The 24,878-nt window shown below is 35.5% G+C and overlaps 5 protein-coding genes across 5 annotated transcripts; 2 read left to right on the plus strand and 3 right to left on the minus strand.

The window, feature by feature from the left end:
• Nucleotides 1-1,166: 1,166 nt before the first annotated feature.
• On the plus strand, nucleotides 1,167-3,267 carry LOC140746031 (venom serine carboxypeptidase-like). The gene has a single exon (XM_073078010.1). The coding sequence runs from the start codon at nucleotides 1,236-1,238 to the stop codon at nucleotides 2,643-2,645; it is 1,410 nt and encodes a 469-aa protein (XP_072934111.1). The 5' UTR covers nucleotides 1,167-1,235; the 3' UTR covers nucleotides 2,646-3,267.
• A 759-nt stretch (nucleotides 3,268-4,026) lies between these two features.
• Nucleotides 4,027-11,979, minus strand: Cdc45 (cell division cycle protein 45). Its single transcript, XM_073078012.1, has 10 exons — nucleotides 11,757-11,979; nucleotides 11,390-11,680; nucleotides 11,158-11,235; nucleotides 9,808-9,936; nucleotides 9,001-9,195; nucleotides 8,030-8,187; nucleotides 7,321-7,522; nucleotides 6,366-6,560; nucleotides 5,613-5,782; nucleotides 4,027-4,850 (listed from the first exon to the last, which is right to left on the minus strand). Exons 1-10 carry the CDS (start codon nucleotides 11,805-11,807, stop codon nucleotides 4,709-4,711), a joined length of 1,611 nt encoding a protein of 536 aa, XP_072934113.1. The 5' UTR covers nucleotides 11,808-11,979; the 3' UTR covers nucleotides 4,027-4,708.
• Nucleotides 11,980-12,546: 567 nt separating this feature from the next.
• On the minus strand, nucleotides 12,547-16,384 carry LOC140746033 (RNA polymerase II-associated protein 1). Its single transcript, XM_073078013.1, has one exon. It carries the CDS (start codon nucleotides 16,238-16,240, stop codon nucleotides 12,584-12,586), a length of 3,657 nt encoding a protein of 1,218 aa, XP_072934114.1. The 5' UTR covers nucleotides 16,241-16,384; the 3' UTR covers nucleotides 12,547-12,583.
• A 707-nt stretch (nucleotides 16,385-17,091) lies between these two features.
• LOC140746034 (translation machinery-associated protein 16 homolog) lies at nucleotides 17,092-17,690 on the plus strand. Its single transcript, XM_073078014.1, has one exon. The coding sequence runs from the start codon at nucleotides 17,184-17,186 to the stop codon at nucleotides 17,673-17,675; it is 492 nt and encodes a 163-aa protein (XP_072934115.1). The 5' UTR covers nucleotides 17,092-17,183; the 3' UTR covers nucleotides 17,676-17,690.
• A 3,920-nt stretch (nucleotides 17,691-21,610) lies between these two features.
• LOC140746035 (transmembrane protein 134) lies at nucleotides 21,611-24,487 on the minus strand. The gene is made up of 2 exons (XM_073078015.1): nucleotides 24,197-24,487; nucleotides 21,611-22,870 (listed from the first exon to the last, which is right to left on the minus strand). The coding sequence occupies exons 1-2, from the start codon at nucleotides 24,346-24,348 to the stop codon at nucleotides 22,528-22,530; spliced, it is 495 nt and encodes a 164-aa protein (XP_072934116.1). The 5' UTR covers nucleotides 24,349-24,487; the 3' UTR covers nucleotides 21,611-22,527.
• Nucleotides 24,488-24,878: the final 391 nt, after the last annotated feature.

Consider the following 24,878-nt stretch of genomic DNA (forward strand, 5'->3'; position numbering starts at 1 on the left):
TGATTACGAAAATGTATGGTCCATTCAATTACCAGTAATGATGAACAGATGACACTCATTTTTTTCTTATTTTACCGTCGTAAAGAAGTGGTGAGAACTATTATTACATGAACTATTAGCACATGAATTTATATGTGATTATATTGTACTGACATACTGTTCGATTACAGTGTTAAATAGAGTGAATGTTTTTACGTAACTCCACAGTTTTATAACAGAAACCATTTTTATTTTATATTATACTTTTTCATATACTTGCGTTTTTTAAACAAATTGTCATAAAATTTAGGCGTAGATTTTAAAAGAATTATTTAAAATAATGTCCATGTAATTTCAAGGCAAATCCAAGAAACGAATTCAATATTGTATGGTAATTATGTCCAGGCTATTGTTCATTGTTAGAGAGTGAACGATCGAATTACTGCGCAATAAGATAAGGAACGTTGAATAAGATTAATTGAACCATTTATACAAGTTATAATCTTAACAATGTATATAATGTTTTATTATTTTAATAAACTCAAATAGTTGTTTTTGTTTTACTAAAAGGAGAAAATTAGTGGCATTGCTTTGAGGAACTTGGCCACTGCAGTGTCAGAGCAGTCATAGTTCGGCCATATACCCACCCAGCACACTTATTTAGTGAACACGGAAAAAAATGTTCTTATTTCTACAATAGATTCTAAAGTATGTAATACATGTAATCTAAGGATGATCTTTACATATCACTATGATATTTGATAATTTACTTATGAGGAAAAAACAACAGACCTGCTTAACTACAAACATTGTTTAGTCAACTAATTTAAATATATATTATAATTATGTATTTAAATTATTTTTTATTTATTTAATGTCAATATTAGATGCATTATATTTATTCGAAACAGAATCGATCTTCCGAACAATCGTAGACAACGCTTGTCACTTTATGTCTTGTCTTTGAGCACTGGACTGCACTAAATACTGGCTACACTGGTATTTGAAATTTTGAAAGCAGTTTAACTTCAATAATTTATCTCTTTCTTTCAAGTTAGAGCCCTTTAAAAGAAAAGAGTGCAAATATATAAAAAGTGTTCATCTTAGACCTATAATAGATCTAGATCAATGTGCCTTGACAGTGACAGATGAATTATGTTATGTGAATTACAAAATACAAATGATAATTTGATTTTTATATTTTGAGGCAAATGCATTAATTTTTATTTGCTTTCGGTTTTACTTCAATTGAAAATATGAACTATTCTTTGTTTAATGTATTGTTTCTTCTTGCTGTGTCAAGTAATTTATTTACGTTAGGATACTCGTCCTCCTTTCCGTTCGTATATCCGCGTATAAAACTAGAGGCAACAGTAAATGACGACGCCGGTGACCCCTTGATCCTGACGCCTTACATAAACAAAAATGCTTTGGAACTAGCTCGCAACCTCTCAAGAGTATCCCTTACAGAAAAAATAGGATTCACTAGTTACGCTGGATTTTTTACTGTAAACGAAACATATAATTCAAATTTGTACTTTTGGTACTTCCCGCCGTTTTTGAGAGCTAAATCAGCTCCGGTTGTGCTCTGGCTCCAAGGTGGGCCCGGTGGGAGCTCTCTTTTTGGCCTTTTCACGGAAAATGGGCCCTTGATAGCCAAGAAAAATGGTTTCGGTTTACGAAAGTATCACTGGGCTTTGCACAATCACCTAATTTTCATAGACAACCCCGTTGGAACTGGCTTCAGCTTTACAGACGATGACAAGGGATACTGCACCAACGAAAAATGTGTTGCGGATGGCCTGTACAGCACTTTACAACAATTCTTTACTATGTTCCCGAATTTAAGAAACAATGAGTTTTATATTACCGGGGAATCATACGCTGGAAAGTACATACCCGCATTGGCAATGGAAATTCACCGCCAAAACGCCAAGAATAACGAAAAAATAAACTTGAAGGGTTTAGCATTAGGGAATGCTTATTGTGATCCAGTTAACCAAATCAACTATGGCAGCTACCTTTACCAACATGGTTTGATAGACCAAAATGCAAGGCAAATGTTTGAGCAACTGCAAACTGCAATTGTGGGCGAAATAAAGAAAGAAAATTGGGCCATCGCAGACACACTGATGGACAAGCTAATGGATGGACATTTCACAAATTTCTCCTACTTTAAAAACTTCACTGGTTTTCAAAATTACTACAACTTTCTTCTACCTGTCGATGATACAAATATGACTGTGTTTGCTGAACTCATTCACAATGATAAAGTTAGACGGTCCGTACATGTTGGCGGCCTGCCGTTTAATTCTGGTGAAGCTGTTCAAATCCATCTAGCATTGGACATTTTGAAATCCATAGCCTCATACTTTACTGAGCTTTTATCGCACTACAGAGTTCTGTTTTACAATGGGCAGCTAGATATAATAGTAGCTTACCCACTAACAGAAAACTTCTTACAACAACTAGATTTCGATGCTGCCAGCAAGTATAAGATTGCTCAACGACACATTTGGAGGGTGAACGATGAAATTGCAGGATATTACAAAAAGGCGGGGAATCTCACTGAAGTATTGGTTAGAAATGCAGGTCATATGGTGCCACATGATCAACCTAAATGGGCATTAGATCTTATTACTAGATTTATTGAAAATAAATTTTAGAATGGACAAATCAAATTTTATATTTAAGTTTTAGTTACTGAAGAACAATTTCTTACTTTTTTATATGGCTTAAATTATTTACTTATAGATTAGTTAGTCATAATTCATAATATTTGAATAGAGTAATTAGTAGTCAGTAATTTTGGCCTAATGACTTTTCTAGTGTTAATGTCCTTATCAATATGATAGACTTTTATATTGGGTTAGCAAATGAGCTTATAGTGTACCTAAAATCTAACTTACCATCATAAGTTGTCATTTCTGCCCATGTAGTTCTGTGACCAACTCCATATGGAACAGACTATGTCCTGATGCTCATCACAGAACGTTTAAAATGACCTTTGAGCAAAGGTTGTTTTATATGTAAGTCAGCCAGTATGCCCTTCGAGCGAAACACAAAACTGCTTCGCCCTAGGTAGGTGTGGAAGTGGCACCTCTCAGGTCAAACCATACAGGCTCGCCCAGTACTGTAAACTTTTATTTATTTTATCATATTTCTGATATCTGGTACTGTTGTTTATTATGTAGTACATAAATTGTTGTCTTGTATAAGTTTTTTATACTCAATTATGTAAATCTCGAATGTTAAGACAGTGGGAATAATAAACAGGGTTTAGAATGATTCACATTTATTTTTTATCAAATTACATAACAATAAATAATAGTCTTAAACATTATAATTAAGTCAATTGAATTAATAATTAGCTTATAATTACATTATTGATGGCTTATTAACAGATTTCATGAACAATACAATACAATCCCAATCAAATTTTGAGTTTATCAACATTAAAATGAATCAAAAAATCATTTAATAAAACTATTTAAGATGTGATTGTGAAAATTAATATTAGTTTATTCGGAAGAAATCAATTATTTTTTGAAAATAATTTAATTATTATTGTTTACTTGATTTCACTAACAGAAATATGCATTTAGAAAAAATAATAAGGATTTCCTCAAAACTTTTTAATTACAAATTTAATATATACACATTTACTTAAAAAAATGTAAAGAAATGTACCAAATCATGTTACAACTACAAATTTATTTATAAATGAGTGAATAATTGACTATACTTCATGAATTTATTAGATGCCTTAGCTATCCCGTATGTACAGATTTTAATATTGTCAGTATTTATTCCTTATATTTTTATGCCGCGCTTTATAAACAATTTTTCGTGTAGTACAAGTACCAAATAACATGCAATCCATCAAATGTTAAGTGTCATAAATTGCTCTATTATAAATTAGAAATATAACAGTTTATTTAATTTATCTTAAGTGTGCTGATCACTCAAAAGTTTATTGAAGTAAAGGATTTTATTTTAACCAAATCTCTCTAACCATTACAATCGAAGCTATAACAGAAAGTACCTTCAGTTAGTCTAATTTAGTCTTATGGGCCTTTCTTGTCACATGAATTTAAGCCTGTATGCGCATCCCATCGTATCCTTCCCGCATGTTGTTCACGCACGCATGTGAGACATTCACGTGAACATAAACCCTAAAGGCAATTTTATTGCCGCCCGTGTTTATGCCCACACGCGCGTCCCACCATGTACGTGTATGCACACATGTGTATAGTCCGCGCCAAACTTCATGTCCGCTCTGAAATTAATGAGCTCAGGTGTAGTCAGAGAGCCAATGCGGTAGAACACAACTACAAACATATACTCCGTAGCAACGTAAAGGCACACTAACACAGCTATTTCCCTCAGGCGAGAGCGGGCAGCGGGCGGGTTGCCGGAGGGATCCCGCTTATATTTACAATTTGCTATTGCGACGCGATTCGTTTCTATATTCGAAGCGGACTAGCAGTTTTGCGCGGACTCTACATGTGTATGTACAATTCATGTGAATTAACTTGCTGCAGTCTCTTCGCGACATAGCGCGCATGCAGGTGTATTTATACAGGTGTGTTTATATACGCGCGACATGTAAAGCGAACTAAAATGCTTACCAGAACCAAGTATATTGAAACAGACTCGCTTTTATAACTAATAAGGCTCAATACATTGGTCTTTTGGACTATAACACTAAAAAGCGTATCATACACTGTCACGCAAGTAACGCTGTAAGTGCGTCGAGGAACTGTGTCCTCTGCGACGCGGGCAAGGTGATAACGGAGGTATCCACGTAGTCGAGAGACACTGACGCGCCGCTCTTAGTGGCTGCCTGCTCGAACGCTGCACCAAAGAGACTGGAAAAGAAAATTGTTATATATAATTTTCTTCAGTGTCAAAGGTCTAACATCGTGACAGGTCATAAGAATGTATTTGTAACTATAACAGCAGACATATACAATAGAAATTAGTATTAATATTTAATTTCGTGTAGTTAATGTAAAATAATGTAAAAATAAATTTGTACGTAAAGTGTTTTTTATTGTGCATTCAAATAAATTTTATATCACGGCGTGCGTAAATGGACGTTTTACGCACGCTTCGCGTGCGCAAAACCCCCATTTCCGACCCCGTAATATAAAATTTTATACAACACGCGGACGAAAAATGTTTTTCTGACTCGTGTGTGAAACTCACACTTGTCAGAAAAAAATTTTTCGTCCTCGTATTGTAATGTACTATTACTGAGTAATTGAACAATAGATCAAATATATAGTATAAATAAATTCTGTGTTAAATCGGCACACGCAACTTCGTCTGATGCTAAAAAATACATGCTGTAAGTCTTATCTATGGTTGATTCCAAATTTTCTTTGGGCAGCAGGAGCCACTTAATCAGATGGACTGCATGCTTGTCTGCTACTCCTATATATATTATAAATAAGTGTCCGAGGCATTCCAACTCAACCCCGTAGGAGTCACATCACATCAGTAGCAAACATTAGATAGGATTGCTTTACTTGGGGCTGATTACAGGTGTCTATGGCAGTAGCCACTTACCATCAGATGAACTGAACGCTTGTATTACTTCAATATTATAAAAGAAAACTCAAACGAACTTCCTGGGTTCCTGGTCGAAGCGCGGCGGTAGACCCAGCAGCAGACAGTCTCCATTGGGCTGGGGAGCGCTGGCCAGCAGCGGGCGGGCGCCCGTGTCCGCGGCGGCGATCCAGCGCGCCGCCTCACTCAGCCACAGCGGACCGCGGACCACCGCTGCTTCTGGGGTACCCTGGGAACGTGGGAACAAGTTATAACTCGACCAAGCCAAGTAGACGAATGTCAAACGTGACGTCACTCGCCAGATATGTGCAATGTTTCAGCCACATGCAACTCTCGATTACCGATCACGCTATTGCTCAATGAATGTAAATGTTCGCATTTGTTTCGCGAAGTCAGCATATAGTTACATGTTATTTATATGCGAAATCGTACCCCCGATTTACGCGAATTATTTGTGGTGCGACTCTAGCGACACCATCACCATCCAACGACCCCTTTGAAAGGTGATTAGAGCCAGTATGGTTGGGCCAGGGATACCACCGTCACACGTATTTCACCACCATCTTTATCTTCAGAAATGGCAGCTCATCTGTGCTCAGCTTCAGGTAGAATTCTATTTATGGAGTTGGTTACAGGTTTTCTTTAGCAGCATTAAACACTTAACAACAGATGGACTGCAACCTCGTTTGGTACTCCAATTTCACAAAACTCCAAAATAATTTTTATTACTATCATTCAGACCAATGAGGACCGTTTCTTATTATAAACTATGCCCCGTCAAGTTAAGTATGGTTTTGAAATGTATGCATTACCTCTTGAACAATGAAGTAGCTGAAAGGCCCCGCGAGCATCAACCCCCGAGAGGATAGAGTGGCGTGGGCCAGCCGGGCCACCGCCTCCAGCGCGCGCCTGGCGTACATCACGCCGCGCTTCCAGCTCTCGTTCTCCCCGGACACCTCCAACGCTGCCAGTGCTAGCTGGAAACCTTCGCCTTTTGGTAATGTTTCCTGTAAAGTTTAATTTAGGTCTCTTTAATTAGTTTTACTGCCAGTCTTAGTTGGAAACCTTCGCTTCTTGGTAATGTTTACTGTAAAGTTTTATTAAAGCTTCTCTAAAAACTGGTGGTTAGACTTGTTATATTTTGTTACTTACATTTTAGAGTATGTTAACACTGACTGAATAATAGTGCTTTACTTAAAATGCTCTGTGGTCAACCCCAGGTAGGATACTAAACTTACCTGAGTTGACTCTATGGGTGACAGTAGCCATTTACTATTAGGTAGACTGCATTTTTGTCTGCTAGTTCAATACAATAAAAAATGTCTGATCCAAAAACATGACACCTTGTAGAAATGTTAATTATATTATACACATCACGCTATTGAAGTTTTCTAAACACTTTACATATATTTTTTTTATAATTTGGCAGAAGCAGATATGCATGCAGTCCACCTGATGGTAAGTGGTTACTGCCACCCCTGACATCTCTAATCAACCCCAGATAGGATTGGATATTCCCACCTGAGGTCGGCCACAGATGCGCCGGTACCCCTGAGGACTAAGCTGGAACGCCTCGGAAAAGTGTCTCTCTTACCACACCCTTTAAACTAGAATAATAACAGCGCTTAACACGACTGTTATGAGGTAAAATAGGTGTGACGGTGGTGCCGCCAGAGTCAAACCACAAAGGATTCTACCAACTTCAAACATATACAAAGCATGTCAAATAATAATAATATAAGTGATAATATATTTTAAGTGCCTCACATGTTCAATAAGTGCCATGATAGCGTACACGGTGTCGAGCGCGGCGACGGGCGGCGCGTGGGGCCGCTGCAGCAGGAACGTGGCCCGCGTGGGCACGGGTAGCTTGTGCTTCGGTGCGGCCGTCTCCAGCGCGGTGAGGAGCGAGCGCCGCAGCTCCACGTCCATCGAGCGGTAGGCTTGACGCGCTTGCTGGAGGGGGAACCTGGTGACAAGTATATATGTAGAGTATACAGCTCTTCAATCAACTCTGTGAGCTTAAACATCATACTGCTTAGCCATAAGAGAATCTAGAAAATATTCCATTGTGGTTCTCTTATGCACAGGAGGGGACGGAAGGTATAAGATAGCAGCCATGTCAGACATTTTCAGATCACCCAGAAGAGTATGGGAACTGAAGTAAATGACATACCTTCAGGAGCATACAAATATATATTTGCAAAAAAATGTTATCCACCATCTAAATGATGTTGACTTTATAAATCAGTTCTAATGTACATGATCTACAAAAGATCACTTCAAATTGCAGTTGCGAAAATGATATTCTTTATTTTTTCCCAAGTTGTGGCATGGTTTTCTGGCATCTTATTGCTTGATCATCAATCCTAATAATAATATCTTTAGATATTACGAAAAAGTGCTCTATATTAAACCCTTACAAAAATTATAATGATTCAGTAGCCTGTTTTTAATCGAGTACATGGACACTGACCCCATATCAGCCAACAACTGTCGTAGCCGGGCGGCTCCAGAGCGAGCATGCAGCTTGAGCCGCGGCGCTAGCAGCGCGCAGTGGCTGAGCGCCGCCTCCAGCGACCACGTCCGGTACAGCGGCAACCACGCGTCCTTCTCCACCAGCACTTGGGCACTCTGCAACGATTTACGTCTTTATTGCTATTGTATTATTTATTTTGGGACTTGGATCACATATGAAGTTTCAGTGAAATAATTATGTATTAATGATTTGTGTTGTTGGAGTTTGTCTACGCAAGTAGCGGGTCAAGGGGAGCGGAGCGCGGGGACTGAGGCCAACGATCGCGCACCGGGAGCATTGACCTCACCGGCGGGCGGGGGGCAGTGCGCGAACATACCTCCGCGTAGTCGCACCCTCGACCGGCCCACCATTTTCTAACGATCTTTATTACGTACGTTATATGGCTTTTACGGGAGTCCGTGTTTTATTCCTGCGCAACGAGAAGCCATCTTGCTCTCCGAATAGAGCTGTAAACGCGGCCTATTTCGGCGCCGTCATCTCGTTCTTGGTATAGGCTCGGTCCGGAGGCGATGGTTTCTCCTCGCAGCGGCGACAGCGCGCCCGCGCCCGCTCGTGACCCGCATGCCGCTAGCTCTAGGAATGTGCACGCGCTATCTCAGCACCGTCATCTCGTGCTCGGTATCGGCTCGGTCCGGTAGCGGTGGACTACTTTTTTTTATAATTTAGGAGTAGCAGACGAGCATGCAGTCCACCTAATGGTAAGTGGCTACTGCCGCCAATGGACATCTGTAATCAACCCCAGATAGGATTAGATATTCCTACCTGAGGTAGGCCACAGATGCGCCGCTACCCCTGAGGACTAAGCTGGAACGCCTCGGAAAAGTATGTCTCCCTTACCACACCCTTCAAACCGGAACACAGCAGCGCCTAACACTGCTGTTATTAGGTAGAAATAGGTGTATTCTTACCCGATGTGGTTGAGCGTCGTCGTTCCTCCTCGCGGCGGCGACGTGCCGGTGCAGCGGCTCAGCGTCGAGCAGACAACGAGCGGGCGGGCGGCGGTGCAGCGCCGCGTGCGCAGCTCCCGCCACCGCGCACGCCCACAGCGCGCCCGCGCCCGCTCGGGACCCACGGGCTGCTAGCTCCAGGGCTGTACAGGCACTCTGTAACATAACACGTCATTGATTGTCACTGTTCCAGGGGTGTGCAGGTGCTCTGTAACATAACACGTCATCGATAGTCACTGTTCCAGGGCTGTGCACGCGCTCTGTAACGTAATACATCACTGATAGTCACTGTTCCAGGGCTGTACACACGGTCTATAACATTACACGTCACTGAGAATAACGTTCGCACCTGCGTCGGCACGAAATTCACGCGCCCCTAGCTTGAAGAATGTGCATGCGCTGTGTAAAGTGATTACTTATTACTGCGATAAGACAGTCAGCTCTATAGACTCTATTAACCAACTTATAACATGTCAGACAAGAAGTAAAGTGGCTCATAGCATGATGGATATATGACTTCTTAGACACAAAGTGAGACTCAGAATACAACAGACATAATAGCAATACTAGTTGTAATTTTATTATCAGGTATCAATGAACATGCATAGTCGTTATTTGTAAAATTTCACAAGCTTGATAACTTTAGAGAGAACTATGAAATGTGAAGGTTCTGAAGTTTATCCTCATACCAAAAATATACCTATTATACAAATTTAAGAAGCAAATTTCAACATATTAAGAAGTTGAATATAACAAATATGTACTTACTGGTTTCCCATAATAGGAGAACTGTGTGTAGTTAAACATGAGTGTGTGTCGACGCTCCTCCCACGCCTTGCGGGCGCGCCGCCGCTCCACCACTGCCTCCAGATCCCTTCCAGCTACTTCATCTTCATTCTGAAAAATATAGAATAGAAACGAATAATTTATTTGCATAGAATAGGTTCATAATCAGGTGTTACAAAATTTAAGTCCTCTTAAAAAAATGTCAATAGAATCAGTTGCATAGAAAGTCATTTATACTATAAAAATTGTTCAACAATAAATATGTCCTTAATTTAGATTTGAAAATATTAGATGATTTCTTCTTTATACATTAAAAAAATTAGAGAAAAGCTACAAAGATGATTAGAGAAAAACATTAAGTCCACAACCACCAAAACCAAACAAAGTTGTACCACAACTTTGTTTTGGTCAATAAAGTATAAATAAATAAAGATGCAATAGATGTTTAGTACTTCTTTGTCCATTAAATTAGTGATTTTTGTAAATGTTGGACTGCCAAATTATAATAAAGAAATAATTTCTGGGCCTAGTGACTTCATCCAATTGGAATAGAGCAGCTTACTTCCCATAGAGCATTTATGCCACTACAACTAAGCCCAACTAAAATCTCCTGTCTTTACAATATGTTTTATACTTGATTATATCAGTATACCACCATATACCATTAACTTGTTGCATATGATAGATGCATCTAGCTAATTTTTTTATGTCTAATAGAATTAATAAATAAACTTTTTTTTTATAATATAGGACTAGCAGATGAGCATGCAGCCCATCTGATAGTAAGTGGCTACTACCGTTCATGGATATCTGTTATCAACCACTGATAGGATTAGATATTCCTACGTGAGGTCGGCCACAGATGCGCCGCTACCCCTGAGGACTAACCTACAATGCCTCAGCAAAGTATGTCTTCCTTATAGTGACCGGCATGAGTCGTGAGCACAACTGACAGCTGCGCAGTAGTTAATGTTTCGGTCTCTTTGGCGGAATGAAGAAGCCATGGGGGCAGGGCGGGGTGCCGAGCTGCACGCGATTGGTTCCTCAGTCAATGCACATCGTCTATTGGAGGCTCGCGTGTCATTCGGTTCATGTTCATTCGTGCCAAAAGTGTACATGCGCGAGCTTACCCCCACTACTGCCCACCTGTGCTCACGACTCGTGCCGGGTATTATACCACCCTTCAAACCAGAACACAGCAGTGCTTTACACTGCTGTTATGATGCAGAAATAGGTGTGGCGTTGGTGCCATCAATATAAACCAGACAGATATGAAGCATTTTTAAAGAAGGTAAAATTTATAGGGTTCAGAAATATAGATGAAGATCTTACCTCATCTTCCTCATCATCTCTAAATATATCATCAAAGTTTGGAATGTTTTCTTCTTCATCCTTATATACTAATCTCACCTGAAAATGATTTACATTAAATATAACATTTCCAATAACTTCGTAGCAAATGTTTGTTAAACAAATTTGTAAATAGAATCTACACACTTCCTGATCAAACCTTATTCAAATATCATGTCAAATGTAATAAACGAATATATAACAATATACTCACTTGGCCGTCACTATAAACATTACAAATATCGGTGGGTTTATGTGAATCTAGTACAAAAAACACAACATCCTCCTCAGGCTGCAGTATGTCCACCAGGTCTATGGTCCCGCCACAGTTCACCAGCACCACATACTTGATCTCCTCATTGTTTTCTTCATACGCCGTCTTCAACTCAGATATACCCCCCACAGGAACTAACGTATACGAAATATTATCACATTTGAACAACCCCTGCAGGATTTTACAAGCGCATATCGCGTCCACATCGTAGTGCACTAGTAATAGAACACGCTGAAACAAAATATTTACGGTAAAAATATCACAAGTAAAATTTAACCGAACATCTGATTCTTGTCAACAAACTCACGTTGCCCAGTAAAACGTTGTAGAAGTCATTTCGAATGTCCTCGATAAACATTTTGCACTAGACTGCATTGGCTAAACAAATCAACCCTAAGGAATCATGGTTTCTTATGAATTTTAACGTAATTATTTAGTTTAAAACACTTGCTCCAATTTTTCGCAGGTACCAAACTTTATATGTCAAAAATTATTGTCAAATGATCGAAATGATTGCAGAATGTGGCTTCGCGCCAAAGTACTGGATGCGTTCAAAATTTAAAAAGAAACGGTAAAATCACGTTTCACCGCACAAAATTATTAAAATGTAATTTTATAGTGCCATTACATTTTAGATGCCTTCTATTCAGCTTCCGTCTCTGCATAAACCATCATGTAGTAAAAAAAATATATAATTTTATTCTTATACTGCATCCTGTTTTGCAAGCGTAAGGACGCGGCAAAATTCAAAATAATCATAAAAAATCTTTAAATTACTCAATTTAAATGTTTGAAAATTAAATTCACGTTCTTATGATTTAGGTATTTCCAATAATTTTAAAAACTTGGGTATTTCATAAATTAATTATAAGTTTCTAGAAAAATATTGCTTTTACTTATTGTGTACAAATATATGGCAAATATAATGATTTTACAAAAATCCTAGTTTTGCACAAATTTATAAGTAAAGTCAAATCTGAAGTCATAATTATTAATACTTTTTTACCGTACTGTTGATACAGATTTAGGGGAACTAGTAGTAGGAAATAGGTGTCTCTTTAAAATAGAAGAACTTATTTTAAATAAAACAAAAGATATATTTATCAATGTAACAATATTTATTTGTGCTTATCACTAAGGTTCACTAACATTCATTCGTTGCTTATAGCATTCTGCATGATGCGTTGCTATTCTATGTACAATTGTGCCAGGTCCCAGTAGATTACTAGACAAAGCCCTGAAATAACACTTTATTAGAGAATCATCTGTCTCTTCTGGGGATAAATACTTGTTTATTTCATAACAAAGGTAGTTTTCAGGACAATCTAACGCCCTCAAGCAGCCAGCATATTCAGACCATAAAATTTTTCGCCATTTAACATTATGGTGTTGAGCCAATGGTACTAAAACGCAGGCAGAAAAATTGTAATCACCGTAACTGACCGACTGGAAATGTTCCAAGAGTTGAGTGTAGAAATTTTCAAAATTACTCAAACCAATCAGTTGTTTATCGAAATTAAAATCGGAAGCTTTCTTGAACAGGATTTTAGTACATCGGTGGAGAAGTAGCTTGATTTTTTCGTCTAAAAATAGAGAATTGTCGCATAAGAAAACACACATTATGCGGCAGAACCTGTCCGTTACATGTATGTCGTTAATAAGATCTGGAAAGCATAATTCATTAAATAGAATCCACTCTAAACTGCATGTGACTATTAGCTCTTTTTCTAATGCAGCCATGTTCGCCAACTTTACTGCGTGGTCTCCAACAATCATTGGAGTGGCTGGCATTTCCTGACTTTTGCTGTACAATGATAGAATAGGCAAATATATCCAGTCTCTTGGCAATATTGGTTCTTTCCATATTCTTAAAACAATATTAGGAATTCTGTCCAAATTATTTACGTTCACAACTTTACTGTAACATAATTTGATATCTTCTATTGAAGACAAGACCTTAGAGAATCCATCTGCTTCAGATAAAGATACCAAATGAAAAAGCCTTTCCGCTGTAAACCATTCCTTGTTGAATATGATGTTATTAAACAAGTAGTGTAACTCAAATTGCTTGTCGATTCTCAGAATAAAACATAGTTTATTAGCCACTGCATAAACTATATCTTTCAACTTTTCTGTAATATTGCTTTGCAATGAAAGCCATACAGTATTAAAAACAAAATCAATTTCCATTCTGGTAAACCAATTGAGAGTCAAGCTTGGTGTCTTGTTAATCAATCTCCTTAGGTAGGGCTGAACCAGTTCTATGTAAGAGTCTGCAATTTCTTTGTCATTTATGTTCACTAATACTTTGAATAAAGATACTAGAAATGGCATTGGTGAAGTTATATTTAAAATGGGTAAAACCTTTTGTGCAGAATCTATAACTGCTCCTCCAAGGCACGTCAGATTTTTCGTGAAATTTAAATCCTTCTCCTCTATTCCAGACAGCAAATTGGAACTTGATACTAAATTTGCCATAATCTTCATCATACCCTTTGATTTGGATAAGCTTTTTAAAGCATTATTGAGAAATTCTAATGAGGCTTGTGTTTTTACTAATATAGTTTTACAGCAGTCCAAAACTGAGCACACCACTCTCATATGCCCACATGTGTAGTTGTCAATGCTTGCTACTTGAGCGATCCACTTTGTCAAACCTTCTTTTACCAAAGGATATATTTTATGTCCATATTTTTCCACATCAAAAAAGTTGCAATTAAACATCCTATTAACCAGTTGTAATACCACTGCAGCATGTGTGGATGATATTGGCAGAGTACTGATAAATATATCAGTACCCTGGACATGTTTGTACAAAGTTGTTACTATAACTGGGAAGAGAGCAACAGCTTGGTTGACGGCTAGATCATAGTGGAGTAGGTTTGATAATATGCAATATGCTTCCATCTGCAACTTCAGTCCATAAGTACCATCTATCCCTGAGTTGATGTACTCTGATACTGGTTCCAAAATATTATATTTAGATATTAGGATCTCCCCAATTTCTTTGGACTGCAAGGAGAGTATTCTCACCAATTTCAGAGCTGCTAGAACTGGTTTACCATTATAAACAATGTCAGGATTAAATGTAAAGTTAATACTTGTTGTAGGCATAAAGTTTTTGATGATAGTATTCATTAGATGGCCTGTCTGGACAATTGTACTTGCTGTTTCCACTGAATCTCTAGCTAATCTTGTTAATATTTGCAATGAATATTGAACACAATTAAAACTGGGCTTAATAGTGTCAGTAATATAGTACAATCTTTGTAAAATATTCGTTCTCAAAATGGCAGCAACAAGGTCTATTTCACCTAAATGAAAGTCTTTTAATTCAGATTCCTTTGAGTCCATTTCTTCTATCTCTGACTTGTCATTTTCAAGACAAGGTTGGAAGGTACCTTCTTCAAAACCTATTAAAGCATCTAGGCAGGCTTCATCTACTTTATTATAAAGTAAATTTCTCATTGCCTTTAAAGCAGGTTCTAAAGTTATAACCTTATTTTCTTCCATAGCAAATCTGAGTACAAAACATATCTTTGTCAACGGTATTTCAATTATGTCTTTATATATTCCAGTATGGTAATAATCTAAGATACCAGCTATAGTGTTCAAGGCCATTACTCTTTGCTGGGTAACTGATGATCGAGACAATTCTATCAGTTCAGTCAAAGAATACCCTGGTCTATGTGGTTCTTCACCATGATGGAAAAGAGTTTTAGTTTTCTCCGTATATTCCATTGTGTAAGGCAATAAATACCCCTTGAAATCAAACCTAGCTTCATATGGTTCATCAGGCTTTACCATTTTACTTTCTTGAACACCTTTCATCCATTGAAGTTTGTCTTTTTCCAAGGAATCAAAATGGAGCCACTGGCTGGCATCCGGATGAGACAAAATATCATTATCCCACAACTCATCACTCTCATCATTTTGTTGATTTGAAGATATATCTTCTGTTTCCATTTCTTCTTCTTTCTTGTTCTTAGTAGGTGCAGATTCTGTTGCAGGTGTTTGTTTCCTTCTCGCTTTGATAAACTCAACCAATTTAGGGTCTAAAGAAGACAGAAGTTTTTCCTGTTCATCTAATATTTCTTTCTCTGATAACTTGCTCAATACTTGGACATTTTCATTGTGAATGACATCAGCCTCTTTATTGGCTAATATATAACTTTTTGATGGAAGATTGAGTGAATCAGCAACAGATTGACTAGAACCTGCTTGAGTGTTTTGTTTAGCCATATCATCAACATCCATTTTGGTTGATTTTTCTTCTTTTTTTATTCTTTGCTTATTTTTCTCCATTTGAAGAGCATGTATACTCTTTTTGCCTGGAACTATAGTGGGATTACGTTTTGGAACAGCAGGGAATCCTTTTGAAGGCATAGGATCTTCATTGAAGTCGACAAACTTATCTAAGTTTTTTTCAACAATCTCTCCTAAGAGAGCGGGTATAACTTTTGGGAAGTACACTTTATCATCCTCATCTTTAGGAATTTCTTGTACATCTGTAACGTTCTTTTCTAATATATCCCCCATTACTGAAGTACTGGGTTCATTTTTCGGTCTCTTTTCGTTTTGAGTAAGGCCTTTCGATTGCGCATATTTAGAGGGTTTGCGTGTACTTGCCTCGTTTGAACTTCTTTTTGTAGTTTGGTGTTCAGTGCGCCGTAAATTAACCACTTGTGCTGAAGGCTTGAACGATCCATCTTTACTCTTTTCGCGTAAAAACTCTTCTTGCATTCGAAGGATATCATCTTCATCTTCGCCAGGTTTTGGTCGTTTCAACATTGTTGTTACTTTAAAACTTGATGTATTAAATTATTTAAAGGTTAAATTTCGTGATTTAGTAACCAACTTAACAGTATTTAATAAAAAAAATTATAGTCACTTCCAGGTTATGTACAATGTTTACGCTTTGAGTTTATATGATGTCATTGTCAATTTGCAGTGTTGCCAACTCTCAAAAATATTTATCCCTAAACTGAAGTCGAAACCCCCTATAATTGCATTAATTATTTGAAAATTCCCCTAAAAATATATTACACTTTTTTTTTGGGATGCCGTGCCACCTTATGACCCGTTTCCCGTTTTTTTTTTTTAGCCCCGCCGTGCCGGCTCAGAACATGTTCGTTTTGGACGCCGTGCAAGCTTATGACACGTTTCCCGTTTTTTTTTTTTTTTGCTCGCCGCGCCTTTACAAAACCCCTAAAAATACCCCTAGACATATAAAACCCCTAGAAAAATCCCATACCACTCATTTACCCCCTAAATCTGGGGGGAAAACCCCTAAGTTGGCAACCGTGTCAATTTGTCAAACAGACTCAAACATGAAACACTTGACATATGCCACACATGAGGGAGCTCGACATTTTTTACTATACACTCTTTGCTCGATATCAAACAACGCTCACAAATGAAAACAATTTTACATGTGTACTATATATCTTTAAATAAAACTGTAATTCTATTTTTCTAATAAAAATACTTATTTAAAAAAGTTTTACTTTAAATGAATATAATAAAAAATAAATGAATATTTTGAAAATCACAGCCTTCTGAACGGTAAAAGCTATAAAAAACAAGGCTTAAATCACTTAACGTTACGTTACTGACATCAGTGATGATCAGTGACATCTCGCTGTCATTATCACGTGTTCGAATTTTTCGTGAGGTAGTGTTATTGCAAATAATTTTCATTTATTAATATAGTATTCAAACAATATATTCGAAAATGCCTAAGCTAAAGCCTAAAAATATCGAATCCCTGAAACATCCGAACAGCAGAAAAACAATATCATTAGCGAAGAAAATGTTAAAAAACGAAAAGAAAAACAACAGTAAGCTCGGCACACATATCAAACAAAATCTCATCGGAGAAAAAATATTGTGGTTCAAAGAGAGAATTCCTGAGGAATGCGTAGTTTTAGACAAAGCACAAACGTTAGAATTAATCGAGACGTATTTATCAAGATTCGACGAAGAATTAGAGCAAATAGCTTTAAAAAATTCAGTGGGGCAAAGGAAGAACAGGCAGCATGCCAGTCGTGAAGATATTATTAATATAACTAAAAAGAGAGAGCAAGAGGAGTTCGACACGTGTGGGATAGAGATGCCAGACCTGCTGGACCAGCAGCAGATGGTAGTTTTGAGGAAGTGGAATGGTGAACTTAGGTACCTGCAGCATTTTAAGCTAAAACGGATAGCTAGGAAACATTTAATATAGTTAGTATAAATATAATGTATGACTTTTATTTTTAACCCTTTTTTTCATAAACAAAGATAATGTATTTTAGGTGTTGAAAGAATAATATTTACTACAGTCTTGTAAGGTTAATGACTTCCCAGTCCCTAGTGTCTTGTGTCCAGATTCCAGATTTAACTCGATGACCAAACAGATGATATTAGAGTATGTATTTTTTGGGTGTTAGTCGCGCCCGCTACACTGATTACTTATGAGTTCATGAGACTATGAATGGACCAAGGGTCTTTTATTTAAGTGAGGGACATAAATTTAAAAAATATAAAACTTATTTTTAATTTGGCCTGATACCATCAGAGCTCTCAATACCATTTGTAACTATTCCTATTTAAGACTGGTACAGTACTTTCCTTTTCAGTGTATATTGAAATTTAATAAAATTTGTAAATAATTTTATTAACCCATTATTTTCAGCTAAATTATAGCATCACTAGTTTTTGCCCGCGGCTTCGATCGCGTTTAAAAAAAAATAATATGACATACGAACATACATGAAACTGAAAATTCATACCTTCATTGAAATGAGTGGCGAAAATTGGTTGTACCAACTCTGAAGCCTTCGTGCGCTCATGGACAACTTTGCTAAAGATCATCACTTGATCAAATGCATAGTTTACGATTCAATCCTCACTAATATCAATTAAAATAATCGTTTTTTGGTCCAAAAGATCGATTCTACAATTAATCGATCTTAGATCGCCATCCATAGTTCCCGTGGGATTTCTGGGATAAAAACTATCCTATGTCCTTTCTCGGGTCTCAGACTACCTTTGTACAAAATTTCATTAAAATGGGTTCGGTGGTTTAGACATGAAGAAGAGACAAACAGACAGACAGACAGAGTAACTTTCGGATTTATAATATTAGTAAGGGTTGATGATTAAAACCAATTGCTTAAAAATAAAAATGATTGTTACCAAATAAAAACAAAATAATAAGTGATAGATGACTATTTATTAAATTAATATTTACAACTCTCCATACAACCAACAGAAAGGTGTTGGGTGCAGCAAGAAATAGCAAGGAACAAAATTATACACAAGACGAACCAGTTCCAGCTGCCCCTCCACGCACATATTGATATGTTACATAAAATCAGTCACAAAAATAAAATACCACATCTTAAAACAAATAAGTAACTGGGTCGTTATATTGAAGGTGGAACATAGAGACATGATATCATAGTTGATGTAATAGTTGGTCTAATTTTGTTGAATTAAATTAAATTATATAAATAGAAAGTCCTTTTCCCTTTAATATAAAGAGATTGATTGCCTTCTTACAAAACAGATGCATTGTGTATGCCTGGTGTATGTGGTGTCGTTACTGCTGCCCATGGACTATACCCTTAGTATGAGATTACAAGTGAAGATCCAATCAAATCAAGAGCTTGATCTCCATATGATATGACAAATTTTAATTTCAATTCAACCTGCCAGGGGATTTGTATATGTGACTGAACTTTCAGGCTCTACATTCGATAGATAAGAGTCCGCGAGTGAAAACATATACTAAGGGTATTGGCAATTTACTTGATGATGTGTTGCTACACCTGAAGACTAAGATAGTTGCCTCATATATAAGTTTCTGGTGGTGTAACCCTGCAACCTAATAAGTTGTTTCATGAAATGTCTGTGTATGTAAACACATAGCCTCTATGAAACACCTTCAACAGAAATAATAATGGATATTATGAACATTCCTTATGTGTAACAATTGAATGGTTAATTGTATAACATTTTAGTTAGTTTGATCAAAAGTTAACTGGAAAATTTTATTTGATTCATTATCATGGCAACATTACACATTGGTAGCCAGTTATTACAAATACAATTAAAGGAAGTTTAATATTTTTTTTTTTTGTTTTCCATCCAAATGTTCTCACTAAACAAAGATTAATAATTCACCAATTATATGGTAATAGTCATAAAAATATGTTAAAATTATTTAATTTTCCCACTCGACTTTTAAACATAATAGAAGTCTCTAATTCCATTGTTTAAAAAATAAATAACATAAATATATAAAAAGAAACTATAATACAATCTGATTTTAAAAACATTAATTTAATGAATTTTAATTATTATTCATTCAGCATAATATCTTACACTGTAATGCAAAGATAGAAGGGATTTTCATAAATATAATACAATTTTACTTCATAAAACCTGTAAATAGTGTATTTATTGTTACAAATAAAAAGTAACAATAAGTTAAGTATTTTATTGTAAAACTATTCTGCTTTATATCGGTTACTATTTAAAATTGGATTACATGTTGACTATGTTATATTAATTAATAATGTTAATGATTTTCTAAGTAAAACCAATAGTTATTAAAAAAAAATCACTAACAAATTCCATAAAATACACAGTTATTTCAAAGACAAATTAAGAAAACACTTAAATGGGTTGCCATTATATTAAAAAATACATTTCATTATAAGGCAAATAGTATTACTACTAATATTATCCTAAAAAATGCACATCTCATAATGGCAATATACATTAGCGAACACATAGACTAGCCTAGCATGAAAAAATAGGAAAAATAAAGGTCTTAAATTCATTTACATTATTATGACAGTAAAACATCACAGAAAAATATAAAGAGCCTTTACAAAGCACAGACTTTCTATAGAGCGGTAATATGGTCTTAAATCAGTATGAGGAATATTGCAACTGTGCACATTGCATGATTTTGTACTTTGCATTTGATTTGTGTACTTTCTCATATTTTAAAAGTCCTGTCCCGACTATCGCCCGATAAAAAGTCTGAAGTTTGCAGAGAGCTCAAACTGTTATTATCAAATGTCACATACGTTTAAGCCATGTTTAAGGTAAAAATAAACTTAAAATAGTTGAACATACTTTATCCCCATATGTATTAAAGCAGCATAAAGTATGCTCTAGTTTTCCCAGATAAGGAGATCCTTACACAGCAATTGTATGTTAAATGGGTTGTAAAGATGATATGATATACATAAGAGATACACATAATAGCATATGATGACAATATTTTGCTGCAATATGTTTCAGGCAGCACAAATATTATCGTATCACTTAACGATTCGAAAATATTGTACTCATTATTTATCTAGTAGTATTATGAGTATTAAGGCAAAGATAATAAAATATCTATACTGATATATATTTTTGACTTTATTGTTATCATACAAGGAATTTTTTACATAATAGCCATTTTCATATCGAATTAATACTCAACAAATAAGGCTTGCTTTTATATTTATATACTTTTTATATGCATACATTTGATTTCAAATTTAAAAATCATGATTTTGTCAAAAAAATGTTATGTCCAATTCCAATTGTCTATCAAGTCAATTTTTTTTACAAATATTTCAGACAAAATTAACATTCCTAAATTATTCCCTTAGTTCTGGCTAATAACTTTCATTCCAATTTGTTTAATGAATTTAGGAGTCATTGTTAATTATCTTTTTATAGAATAGGCAGTTATTTGATACTGGCAAAATAAACTGCAGCTAAAAAATAATTAAAAGGAAACTTTATATTTACAAAAATTCCCTTAGACCTAAATATGTGACAGAGATCACGATGGAGTTAGGCACTTCATACTCCAATAAAGCAATTGATTAATGTATCTAAGCTTTTAAAACGTTTTTAATTAGCTTCATATGCTAGATTTATAATGCTACTTTTTATTTGATCTATTTAATATTTAAGAACGCCATGTCCTTACTTAGAATAGAAATTACGGACAGATTGAGAAATAAAATTATCTTCATTTATAAATAGATGACGCCAATTGAGATACAAAATATATATGACACAATTACTACAGTAGTATGAACATTGAAATTCTAGTTTAGAATATTTTTTTATTACATTTTGTTTGATTTACAATTTTTTTGTCTCTTTCTAGAAGTACTTTTCAATAAATTTTATAAAGATTTTAAAGTTGCAAATTACAATAAGTTAAGTTTAAAATTTACCAATGGGCATGGATCATAGACAAATTAACCAAATGTTTATTTAAAATCTTCCAATAGGTAGTATTTCTCCTTTAAAATTCTGTTGACACAATAACATATTACACTGTGGAACAGGCCTGCAGATGATAGGACAAAACTGTGCAATCCAATGAGACAAAATTTCGAGACCAACATTAAAATTACAAATAAATAACTAAAGCTAAATAGAGATTATTATTGTTTTTCCTTGTCCCTATGTTGCTAACAGCCATACAATTACATCACATTTTATTTGAATACAGGCATTCACGAGAAAACATATTAACAAATAGAGAAGATGTCATCACTTCTTGTGGACTAATCATCACCTACTAGAAAATATGTCTTGAATCAGAATTTATTTGGTTAATTTGTCTATGATGCATATATATACACAACAGTGTTGCATATAAGCTTCCCATTTTTATACATATAAAAATATATAAGTCCATTCATACAATAGGGTTCTCACATGTACAGCTGCATTATAGTAGAGAGCATAGCAGCAGTCAACATACTCACATGATATTCATAATCCAATTACGTTCATGCCTCAACCTTAATTCAAGTGAGTACACTCCACATGAATTGCATCATTGCAAAAGAATTGTACAAACTTCAAATTTATACCTGTATTTCGGAAAGTAATCAAATGCAACCTTATCTTTCATTTACATCAACTCATTTAACACAATGATCACAAGATAATCACTATATGATAATATAGTGCAGACATGAAAACACGCACAAAAAATGTAAAAAGCCGATCGGTTCTCACACAATATATAATAAACGGTGAGTTTGGTTTGAACTTAAAATAAATCAAGTAAATAATGGTAAGTGGTAGAAATCATACCCTCTGTGTCCCCTTGCAGCAAGCCAAATATAAACGACGTGGTACGCCCCTGGTACGAAACATATCATGCCCGCTACAAAGAACACTGCTCCCTGTAATCCGTTCTCTGGCTCAGCCACAGCGAAGGCGCCCATGCCAAGGAGGCCTACTCCCACGATGAGGAGTATGACGGCTGCACAGACAGTCTTCCAGTTCTCCCTCACTTTAGGATGGTTCCAACAATATAAGGATTGTGATGATTCAACATATTCGTGTATGAGGGAGTCTGAATCTCGTGATGTGGTGTCTTCTGTGCATTTGTAGGTTTTACTGTAAAATATATATTTAATACTTTAAAAGTTAGGCATTTTTAAAATGTCATATTCACTCTCCATTTTAACAATGGATGATGGTCAAAAGCATATAACTTGTGAAAACATAATCATTGAGGCTATAGACAGTGTGCAATCTGAAAATATGTACATAAGGTAAAATTCAATTATCATGGGTATTATAATGCAGTAACTTCTGGATTCAGAAGACACAGGACTGCTTGAAGAGGTGCTAATTGGGAGAAGTCTATGTTCAGTATTGTACCTCAAAAAAACATCAAATTTTAAAATACATAATGTACAAAAACATTCATCAAATATACATAAACTTCAAAACATCAAAATTAGAAAAATAATATGTTAAAAGAATAATATGTAATGTACAATCTACTATCAATAATTTTTTCCTACTTAATATTACATTCCACACGCATTCCAAACAGGCTTGAAGGTCCATATTTATGAGAGCAGATATTTATAGCTACACAGATGACTAACATAACTTGTTTTCATATTTTGTCTTGGAATGACAGAGTGGTCATTCTCAGAATTAATCTAGTGAGAATTTAAGAGATGACTGTGTACAATTAATTAGTAATTGAGCATTTGAGCAATATGTGGTTAGCAGAAATATTGTAATGTACATATTATAATGACCTGTGTAGTAGAGCATTTACCATTGATGTATCACTTCCAGGTTTGATGCCCAGTCAGACAAATATTTAAATGATGAATTTTGATTTCTGTCCTGGGTGTTTGTGTACTCATATGCAGGGTCTATAAGCGTATTTTATTTTTTATGATGCTAAATATATTGTACTGGTTAATAATTATAATAAATTTCTTACAAGTTAAAATTTTTTTTTAAATGTAACTGTACTAATGAAAGGAGTGAGTTGAAATATTAAGAAATATGTAACCTTATTCTAGCATTTTCAATAACAAAGTTGGATCAGTGTTATCATAATTGATTAAATAATAAGCTTTAGGTTTGTTAGTCGCGATAACAATGCAATGAGCGTCGCAATGAATTTTATCGTTATATAGGCGCCCATGAGATCTGTGCCATAATAGTTTGTATTTATACGGGTCGATATACTCTAGAATTAGCACACATTAGAACCTAATTAGAACAACGAGCGTAGTAGGTTTTTAGAGCAAAAGTAACGGCTTCCACACAATAGTTCATAAGCCTTTGCCCCAGTAAAGAGATTCACAAAAGATCAACGATATTGCACATTTTAAACAAAGAACAACCTCTCTACACGCTCGCTATTAATGAAATTAGGCTATAAGAAAGATATGTGGTAAAAATAAAACATACCTCGACAGATAATCACCTCCATTTTTGTATTTATTTTGCAAAGGAGACCTATCACCAGTCGCACCATACACTTTTATGGCCTCGTCAGTTTCTTCTTCGAACGCGTCGTCGATCGAGAATCGCTTCTCACTGTTGCCGAACGGTCTCGACATTGTTAAATTTGGTTTTCAATGAGCTGGAAACGTAAAAAAGGCATTACAGCGCAACGTAACGCCAGTACGAACCGTACAAAGGCAAAACACAGCTGTCAATTTGTCATATCAACATGCGCCATATTGATTTATGAAGGTAGATTTTCAATTTTCAAAACGAGTCCGAGATATTTTTGAAATAGGTTTGTAACGTATATATTTTTTTAGATCATACCGTAGTATTTATCTTTTTGGGAAGCTACATTAATGCGTGAATTTCCACAGTTCATAAGCTGACGCAATGTATTTTTATTGTTATTTCTTTATTTTAATTATCATAATGTTTTAATTTTTTGTTGATTTTGTCAACAGTTTCAGAACGTTGCGTTCGGATACTCTATTTATAAACTATACAATTAAATAATCATCCGTATTTTTTAAATGATTTAACTAACATACATTACATTAATATACAGTACATTGAAACTCTTCTAATTAGTGATGAAATTGATCTGTTTTGTATTGAAATTTTGTCTTGAATAAAAAGCCTA

This window comes from Epargyreus clarus, unplaced genomic scaffold, assembly GCF_041222505.1.
Source record: "Epargyreus clarus isolate Ecla_fem2 unplaced genomic scaffold, WU_Ecla_fem_2.2 ptg000012l, whole genome shotgun sequence".
In the NCBI taxonomy this organism is placed as follows: Eukaryota; Metazoa; Arthropoda; class Insecta; order Lepidoptera; family Hesperiidae; genus Epargyreus; species Epargyreus clarus.

What these genes read in the sequence shown, in the direction of transcription:
- Cdc45 (XM_073078012.1), bottom strand. Translation starts at nt 11,807, where the DNA reads ATGTTTATCGAGGACATTCGAAATGACTTCTACAACGTTTTACTGGGC. An exon ending in GAGATGATGAGGAAGATGAG is followed by an intron (nt 9,937 to 11,157) that starts GTAAGATCTTCA and finishes TATATTTTTCAG; the next exon opens with AATGAAGATGAAGTAGCTGG. An exon ending in GCTACTTCATTGTTCAAGAG is followed by an intron (nt 5,783 to 6,365) that starts GTAATGCATACA and finishes CCACGTTCCCAG; the next exon opens with GGTACCCCAGAAGCAGCGGT.
- LOC140746035 (XM_073078015.1), bottom strand. Translation starts at nt 24,348, where the DNA reads ATGTCGAGACCGTTCGGCAACAGTGAGAAGCGATTCTCGATCGACGAC. An exon ending in GGAGGTGATTATCTGTCGAG is followed by an intron (nt 22,871 to 24,196) that starts GTATGTTTTATT and finishes TATATTTTACAG; the next exon opens with TAAAACCTACAAATGCACAG.
- LOC140746034 (XM_073078014.1), top strand. Translation starts at nt 17,184, where the DNA reads ATGCCTAAGCTAAAGCCTAAAAATATCGAATCCCTGAAACATCCGAAC.
- LOC140746033 (XM_073078013.1), bottom strand. Translation starts at nt 16,240, where the DNA reads ATGTTGAAACGACCAAAACCTGGCGAAGATGAAGATGATATCCTTCGA.
- LOC140746031 (XM_073078010.1), top strand. Translation starts at nt 1,236, where the DNA reads ATGAACTATTCTTTGTTTAATGTATTGTTTCTTCTTGCTGTGTCAAGT.